Source organism: Emiliania huxleyi (assembly GCF_000372725.1).
Source record: "Emiliania huxleyi CCMP1516 chromosome Unknown EMIHUscaffold_1193, whole genome shotgun sequence".
NCBI lineage: Eukaryota > Haptophyta > Isochrysidales > Noelaerhabdaceae > Emiliania > Emiliania huxleyi.
The window spans coordinates 1-7,852 of NW_005201399.1; the positions used below are offsets into that span (position 1 = coordinate 1).

Below are 7,852 nucleotides of genomic sequence, written 5' to 3' on the forward strand. Positions count from 1 at the left end.
CCATGGAGGCCCCCAAGCGTCCACGGAGACCCCCCACGGAGACCCCCCAGCAAGGGAGAAGGGGAAGAAGGAAGAAAGACCCCTCAATTACAGGTTCACAGGCGAGAAGCGTCCACCGCGGACGCCGCTAAAATCGGCGACGAAACTACCGCCTCAGTCCGGTCAGGGCGGGGACACATGTCCCTAAATCCCATCTCGTCTCAGAGTTTGCCCGTTTTATTTATTTATTCAGTCCGGTCAGTCGCCGCCGTCGCCACCGTCGCCCTCGCCGCCCTCGCCGCCGCCGTCCGCGCCGCCGCCGTCGCCGCCCTAGCGCCGCCGTGGGGCCGTCTCCCCCGCTCAAGTGCGGGCTGCCGGCTGCTACGCCGTGTGGGACACGCCCACGACTCTGCCTGGGGGAATGGCCGCATCGAGTACCTGCAACGGATGGTTGGAGGTACCCCCAAAAAAAAAACACACACACACACAAACACAAACACACACACACACACACACACACACACACACACACACACACACACACACACACACACACACAACACCTCTCGCCAAGGAGGACCATCTTGACAAAAGGCGAGCGCGAGAGCGAAGGGTCGAACAAGGGTGTTTAGATTTATTGCTTGTGTTATGAGTTTGTTTGTTGTGTTATGTGGACTTGGCAAAAACACATAAGAGCGCGCTACTTTTGCATGAATAGGACTGTGTGCATGATGCAGGGCATAGGACATCGCATTTAGTCACGTCTGCGGCGGGTCACGTAGGGGGCAAGCGCGGCCCCGCCTGCTCGCGCGCCGCCTTTTTGCGCTGGTCAAGCTCCACCCCATCAATCTTGTCGTCGTTATACTCCTCCAACGCCGGCTTCAGCAGCTCTTTCCGGCGCCGGTCGATGGCCGCGTCCGAGGTGGTGCCCCTGCGACTCCGAGCGGCTGCGCTTGCGCGGCGTCGCCGTGTCATACTCGAGGTCGATCGCGTTCTTGCGCTTCTCGGCTTCGCGCTGCTCGCGCGTCGTCTCGCCCGTGACGGCGACCTCGTCGGTAAGCGGGCTGGGCTGGAAGATCTGCACACCATCGGCCCGCGCCCACCGCTCGTCCGCCTTTGCACAGTACCATGGTGCTCGGATGTCCTCCGGCGCCTGCGCGTCGTCTGTCGCCGACCACCCCGCTACAGCCTCGGCTCGGCCGATTCCGTAGACCATCCGACGATCCACTTGTCCGGCTTGCCACCCGTGCCCTTGAGGTGCCACATGGCCACTGCGTCATCATCAACCTTCACATACACTGGCCGCCTGTTGACTTTTTTGCCAGCTGCAGTCTTCGCGTACGGCCGAGTCCACGCATACGGTCTCCGCGGGTGGGCCCATGCAGCGACGGGATGGGCCCATGCAGAGCGATTCTGCTGCACATGTCGAGCTCGATTCTCATGTTCGGGGGGACAAGTCTGGATTGCGATCGGCTGTGAATGTGAACGTCCCGGCAAACGAACGTGTGCATGTGATTCGATCACATCACGCCCTCCCTGGCCGTAGTGTGTTGACAGCACAGGTCTTCTACCCTTATAAGTCTCTTGTGCCGGAGCGCCGACCGCTCTTGAAGCCGCGAACCAGCTCATTCAAAAACTCGGCCGTCCCGCCGCAAATCGTCGGCCTCAGCTCGGGAGCCACGGCGCGCATGGGGGGCAAGGAGCGAGAGCGCGAACCGCCACCGGCCACCGACGACGAGGATGCGACGCAGGCGACCACGCAGGAAGGCGACCACGCAGGAAGGCGTCGTGCGGGAGTCATCCGGCAAGCGCAGCCGACAGCGCAGCATCACCAGATCACCGCTGGGCTTGCAAGCGGCGCAAAGCGAAGGGCCGCCGCCATGTCGCAAGGGGAGCGGGCGGCGAAACGAATGACCGATCAGCGGCGACGCCGCCATGAGCAGCGTGGGAAATCACAGCCAGCACCGATCACCTTTGACGCTGCGGTGGCAAAGGTCGCGTCGGAGGCAGCTCTCGGCGTGGTTGAGGTTGAGGATTTCCGCGACTGGCTACTCGACCCACAGCAAGCTGGACAGCCGATGGATGGTGAACGCATCACCGAGTGGCGCGCATCCGAAGAGTACGAGCGCGCCCGGCTCGAGTACATGGACGGTTGCATGTGCGAGGGTGCGTGCACGTGCACCTACGATGGCGTAGGCATCGCCCCAGACGTGCCCGGAGTCACCTGCGACTACTTCGACGAGGCGCTTTTGGAGCCGCGCGACAACGACGGGCAGCCATCAGGCGGGGATTGGGTGCCGGAGGGCTGGGATGGCGTCGAGGCCGATCGGCATGAGGAGCGGGCTAAACTCGAGCGTGCCAAGCGGATTGAGCGAGAGAAGCAAGACGACCTCGCACACGCTTCAGAGAAAATTTGGGTGCAAGATTCTGAGACTGGTGATTGGCGCCTCTCCACCCGTGGCAGCATTGCCAACTTTCGCAACCGCCGTGTACAAGCTTACCCGGGCGATGCTGCTGACGCCGATGCATACCTGCGCGACCCGGGTTCACAGGCGTCACAGGCATGGCTCGAGGCGCAGCTTGCTCCAGGCGGTGGAGGTCCGACACCGCCTGGCTCGCCCGCCTACGGGGATGACTGTTACTTCTCCCACCCGGACTCGCCAGTGAGGCGGCCACGCGAGGAGGCGCCTGACGACAGCGACGCATATGAACTCGACCAGGAACGCGCGCTGGAGTTGCAGGGGCGCATCTCCTTATTTTACGGCCGGCCTTGGGACGAGGTGCCGAGAGGCGCGACGGTGCCAGTGACTTGCGAGTGGACCATCGCATCATTCAGCCGACAGCAGCAAATGCAACGCCCGCTCTCGCCCGCACCGGTAGCCACGGACTTTGACATTGAGGACAAGTTTCTGCAAGAGCGTGCGCGGTGGTTCCGCGACCACGGCGGTGGCGGCGAGCTGGAGGGCTCGACACGAAAGCAGAACGAGGCATTCCAGCGCTTGAAGGACCGCCTCTTTAGCCTTCGCCGCGACCGCGCGAACCCGTCGGGCACACCGCGTGCCTCGCAACGCCGGGCATCGGGCGCCGGATCAAGCACCGACCCCCTTTGAGACTGTGGATGATGCCTGGGACTCGAGTCTGGTTGGAATGGAACATCGGAAGAGCTTTGCATTAGCCATTACGAATTATTAATTGCGAAAATGTTACGAGCGAGGTAAATCCGATGCCGTTTGCACAGCACTCTCGAACGTCGGTGGAGGGGATAAGGGATAAGTGAGTACCTGTGTGCCAGGAGAAAAAGGCGGGGACCCGCTGCAGGTCCCACACTAGTATCTCTAAATGACAGCTGTGAATGTGAACAGCCCTGACGAAGATAAAATCATGGCCGCGAAGCGTCGCCGAGGCTCCGACGAGTCAAGCACGCAGAGTTCCTCAGCCGCCATCACCCTTGAGTGCAGCACCGCAGCGTCTGCGGCGATACGGGAGGATGGCCTTCGCACGGCGATTGCAGCCCAGTGGCGCGAAGGCACCCTCTGCGACGTGGACCTCCTTGTCGAGGGCACAGCGTTCAAGGCACACCGCATGCTCCTAGCGGCCGAGTCGCCGTACCTGAGCGCGCTGGTGACGACGGCCATGAGGGAGCGCGCCGGCCCCATCGAACTCAAGGAGCTCTCCGCCGCCAGCTTTGCCGCCGCGCTCTCGTTCATGTACACGCGCCGCTGCACGCTCGGCTCCCAAGATGCGCTGCAACCCCTGCTGCACGCTGCACACCTCCTCCGCGTGCCGCCACTGCTGGCCGCAGCCGAGGCCGCAGTCGCCGAGCGCATCGACGCATCAAACTGCCTGCGCGCCCTCGGCCTCGCTGAGCACCTCAGCCTCGCCGCCCTCGCCAACACGGCGCAAAAGCTCGCGCTGCAACACTTCGGCACGGCGGCGGAGGCGGAGGATGGCGCGGCGCTGCACACCCTGTCCGCCGAGCAGCTCGGTGACATCATCGCCTCCGACGACCTCGCCGTGAGCGACGAGTCGGTTGTCTTGGAGGCGGTCAAGGGCTGGCTGGCAGCGCAGCAGCCAGCGGCGTCGCAGGCGACGGCCGGCGCGCTGCTCGCGCACGTGCGCTTCGCCGAGCTCAGCAAGGAACAGAAGGTGGCACTGGACGACGAGCCGCTGCTGCAGCAGCACTTCAAGATCGTCGCCACGGCGTACCGCGAAAAGATGCACGGCGAGGACACGCCGCGCGCGAGGCCGCGTTCGGGTTCCTTCCGCTGCTGCCTTCAGTACGACGACCTGAGGGTGGGCATGATGGTGAAGGTGCACCCGGACCGCGCCTTCGTGGAGGAGCAGTGCCGAAAAGTGGTGGCAGGCGCTACAAAGAACTGCGGCTGGGCCGTCAATATGACAAGCACCTGCGGCAGCACCTACCGCGTCGCGGAGCTCCGCGAAAATAGTTGTTCAGCTAGGTTGGACATCCCTCGGGTGATCTGGCACTTACCCTACACCGTGCTGCAGATCGTGTGCGACGCGTGACTTTGATGTGACAGGGCGCGTGCGGCTGCGAGGGCGCGTGCGGCGGCGAAATCCCGCCCCTGCACGCGTGCCGCACGTCATCGGGGATGCGAGATCCCTCCTTGCTCGTTCGTCCTTCGCTCTCTTTTACCCCCCACCCCCCCCATCACGCGCCCCCACCCCACGCGCTCGGCTCTTGGTCTCGGCATGCGCCGGCGGTGCGCGACGCTGCGATGGGCTCCGCCGACTTTAGCATGGACCATTTGAACTGCCCTGAACCCTGTAGTCTGTAGACGCCATGCAGCAAGAAGGGCCAAGAACGGCACCAGATACCGAGCGCTGGACAGCGAGCGCGCTGATGAGCAGCAGCTGTAGGCTGTAGGTGACGGTAAACTGTCGTAAGGTCTGTTGGCTGGGCACTGCTGTGCTGGTGTCTATCGGCCGTTTCTTCTATCCGCCGCTGTACAGCTGACGGTCATGCATGCATACCGTAGTGTCCCTACAGCCACGTACTTATTGCTTGCAGCAGTCGCAAGAGACACACTCGAGAGACGAGAGCACGCGCGATCCACCCCGACTAAAGCCCAAGGAGCGCCTGCACCGCTGCGATATGATCGCTCGCCTGTGCCGCGTCGCGCGGCCCCTCCTGCAGCCACCGCTGCTTGTCGTGATGCACGCTCGCGTTGCGCCACACCCGTAGCCGCTGCAGGCCGGCTCGAGCCTCGCCGGGCAGCCCGCACGTCGAGTGCCAAAAGTGGATGCGCTCGCTAAAGTCGAGCGGCTCCCACTGCCCGGCGGTGAGCGCCATTTTTTCAAGTGTGCGATCGGCGTGGTTGAGTACCTCGCTAAAACCAGTTCGAAGGCCCTTATCTACCGACGTGAACTCACGGGCGAGCTGGACGACCATATTGTCGAACACACCGAACTAACCAAGGTCGACCGCGACAACCGATTCACCCCCAAGATCTTCCCTGACGCTTCGCATGGGGGTGAGAAGCCGCAGGCCGGATACATGATCTTCCATGGCGAGGACCTAATCAGCTTCCACTCCGGGACGACTCCGAACTACCCCGCTCTCGAGCACGCAAGGGGAGTACGATATAGCGACCAAGGCAGTCCAAACGGGACTAGCTCTCTCCGACACCATTAATTTCGCGCTCGAAGACCTACCGGACTTCCTGGCGAAGCACTCGAAGGATAAGCTGGGCCTACCCATGCCGGTCTACTGCGACAACAAGTCGGCCTGCCTCCTATCCGAGGGGAATACCTCTTCCAAGAGGATGCGGCACGTCGCAACCAAGATTGCCTTCCTCCGGGAGCAAATTAAGGATGACAAGCGCGTACACATGTGCCACATCTGCACCCACGGCCAACTGGCGGACATCATGACCAAGCCGCTGGTTGCAATTGTCTTCCATCCGCTCGCCGCTTTCGCCCTCGGGTAGTTAGCTGGAGGACACTGGTGACCCCCAAACGGGCACTATAGCAGCACCAACAGCCGAGCCGCGGCATGTCGGCGCTGAGGGGGCGATCTGTGCACGTTGGGATACACCCTAGTCCCCCAGGTGTGAACGTCACGTGTGAACAGTCTCAGTAGTCACTGTGATCTGTGTGTCTCCCGTGACAGCCGTATAGTGTCTGTGAATGTGTGGGGAGCGAGTAGATAGCCGAACGGGGGATTTCCCCGCGACCTCCCCAGGGTCGGCCTGCGTCCGAGAGGTCTTGCGCCGCTGCACCCGCCCGGTTTTGCAAGCCCGGCGCTGAAAAGTAGGCTGAGGGCCCAACTTCAGAATCGTGCAATCGTCGTGCTTTTCGCAGACTGACCGTCGATCCCTGAGTTTGTTTGTTTGGCTCGCTCTTTCGCTCAGACAGCCGCTGGCCATCACTACTTCGCAAGGTCCTGGCCCAATCGCGCTGAGCCAGATGTACCGTGACGCAGCCATGCAGCGACAGGAGTCGTGGACAGCGCAGAAAAGGCCCATTTTTTTACTCTCGTGAGCTGTGAACAGACGCACTTGCCTTCGGGGGCAAATCGTTGGGGGAAAAAGAAAGAAAGAAAGAAAACAGACAACCCAAGGGAGGGATGGGAGGACGGCACGCCGCCACCACACAGGGATTTTAAGGAGAGGTGTGTGGTGCGCTATCCGTCGCCCACCCTAGGGAGTCTGCCTCTTCCTATCTCTCTTCGCAGTCTCTCGCCGATTCTCGCTGCAACCTTCATGCCACCTCGCGGTCGTCCCACCCTCGTCATTCTCTCCCTTGTCACTTCCTCCTCTGTCGCGTCGTTCTCTTCTGCCTCGTCCTGCGACGCCGCCGCCTGCCGGTCCCTTGTTCTCGCGGCTTCTTTCGCCTTTCGGCGCAACTCCGTCGTTGGGGGCACCGGAATTTGTGGGGTTTAAAAATTCTTTTGGTGCACAATGGCTGCGCTGGCATTCTCGTCGATCGGTCTTTCCGGTGTCAGTTCGCGCCGGCTCGCCGTGCACAGCGCGGGCAAGGCTCCGCCACGCCGCGCGGCCGTGGCCCGGCTGCAGGCCACTGAGGTCGCGGCGAAGGGTGAGGTGCTGTGGGAGCCCGACGCGGATGCTGTCGAGCAGACGGCGATGCGCAAGTTCCAGCGGTCCGTCGGCGTGGAGGGCGGATACGGCGAGCTGTGGAAGTGGTCGGTGGAGGAGTCCGACACCTTTTGGACATCGCTACTGGACTTCCTTGAGATTGAGTACGAGGGCTCCACCACGCCTGCACGGGACGGCGACGTCATGCCGGACGTCACCTACTTTCCCAATGTGCGGCTCAATTTCGCAGAGAACATGCTGCGGCACGGGGCGCCGGGGTCCCCGCTCGCGAACGAGGAGGCGCTCGTGTCCATCTCCGAGGCCCGCGACGACCGCCGCTGGACCTTCGCAGAGCTGCGCGCGGATGCAGCCCGCGTGGCCGCCTCGCTCGCCGCACTCGGTGTGGGAAGCGCAGACGCGTGCGGAGGCTACCTTCCCAATATTGGTGAGACGGTGCTGGCGATGCTTGGCACGGCCAGCCGGGGCGCCACCTGGACCTCGTGCTCCCCCGACTTCGGGCCTGCGGCGGTTGCGGACCGCTTCCGGCAGGTAGGCCCAAAGGTGCTCTTCTTGGCAGACGGCTACATGTCGGCCGGCAAGTGGACGTCGGTGGTCGACAAGGCAGAGGAGCTGATCGAGGCGCTGCCGACGCTCGAGCGGGTCGTCCTCGTCTCGCTCGGCGACGAGCCTCCCGCTTGGCGCAGCGAGCGAACCAAGCGGCTCGTCGTCGGGTGGGAGCAGTTCCTCGCTCAAGGCGACGCCGCGGAGCAGGCCGAGCCGCCGTTTGAGCGGGTGCCGTTCGCGCACCCGCAGTT

General features: G+C 63.1%; 4 protein-coding genes across 4 annotated transcripts in view; 3 read left to right on the forward strand and 1 right to left on the reverse strand.

Annotated features, from left to right (window-relative positions):
• Nucleotides 1–645: 645 nt before the first annotated feature.
• EMIHUDRAFT_251850 (hypothetical protein) lies at nt 646–1,195 on the reverse strand (the record flags this gene model as incomplete). The annotated part of the gene is made up of 3 exons (XM_005790650.1): nt 646–682; nt 758–910; nt 957–1,195. The coding sequence occupies 3 exons, from the start codon at nt 1,193–1,195 to the stop codon at nt 646–648; spliced, it is 429 nt and encodes a 142-aa protein (XP_005790707.1).
• Nucleotides 1,196–1,667: 472 nt separating this feature from the next.
• Nucleotides 1,668–3,089, forward strand: EMIHUDRAFT_251851 (hypothetical protein; the record flags this gene model as incomplete). The annotated part of the gene is made up of 1 exon (XM_005790651.1): nt 1,668–3,089. The coding sequence occupies one exon, from the start codon at nt 1,668–1,670 to the stop codon at nt 3,087–3,089; it is 1,422 nt and encodes a 473-aa protein (XP_005790708.1).
• A 229-nt stretch (nt 3,090–3,318) lies between these two features.
• Nucleotides 3,319–4,506, forward strand: EMIHUDRAFT_251852 (hypothetical protein; the record flags this gene model as incomplete). The annotated part of the gene is made up of 1 exon (XM_005790652.1): nt 3,319–4,506. One exon carries the CDS (start codon nt 3,319–3,321, stop codon nt 4,504–4,506), a length of 1,188 nt encoding a protein of 395 aa, XP_005790709.1.
• Nucleotides 4,507–6,902: 2,396 nt separating this feature from the next.
• Nucleotides 6,903–7,852, forward strand: part of EMIHUDRAFT_122259 (hypothetical protein) — a gene marked incomplete at both ends in the record, with an annotated part of 4,539 nt that continues 3,589 nt past the window's right edge. The window contains one exon of the mRNA XM_005790653.1: nt 6,903–7,829. Within this exon, the coding sequence (XP_005790710.1) occupies nt 6,903–7,829 (927 nt within the window). The remainder of the gene's footprint in view (nt 7,830–7,852) is intronic.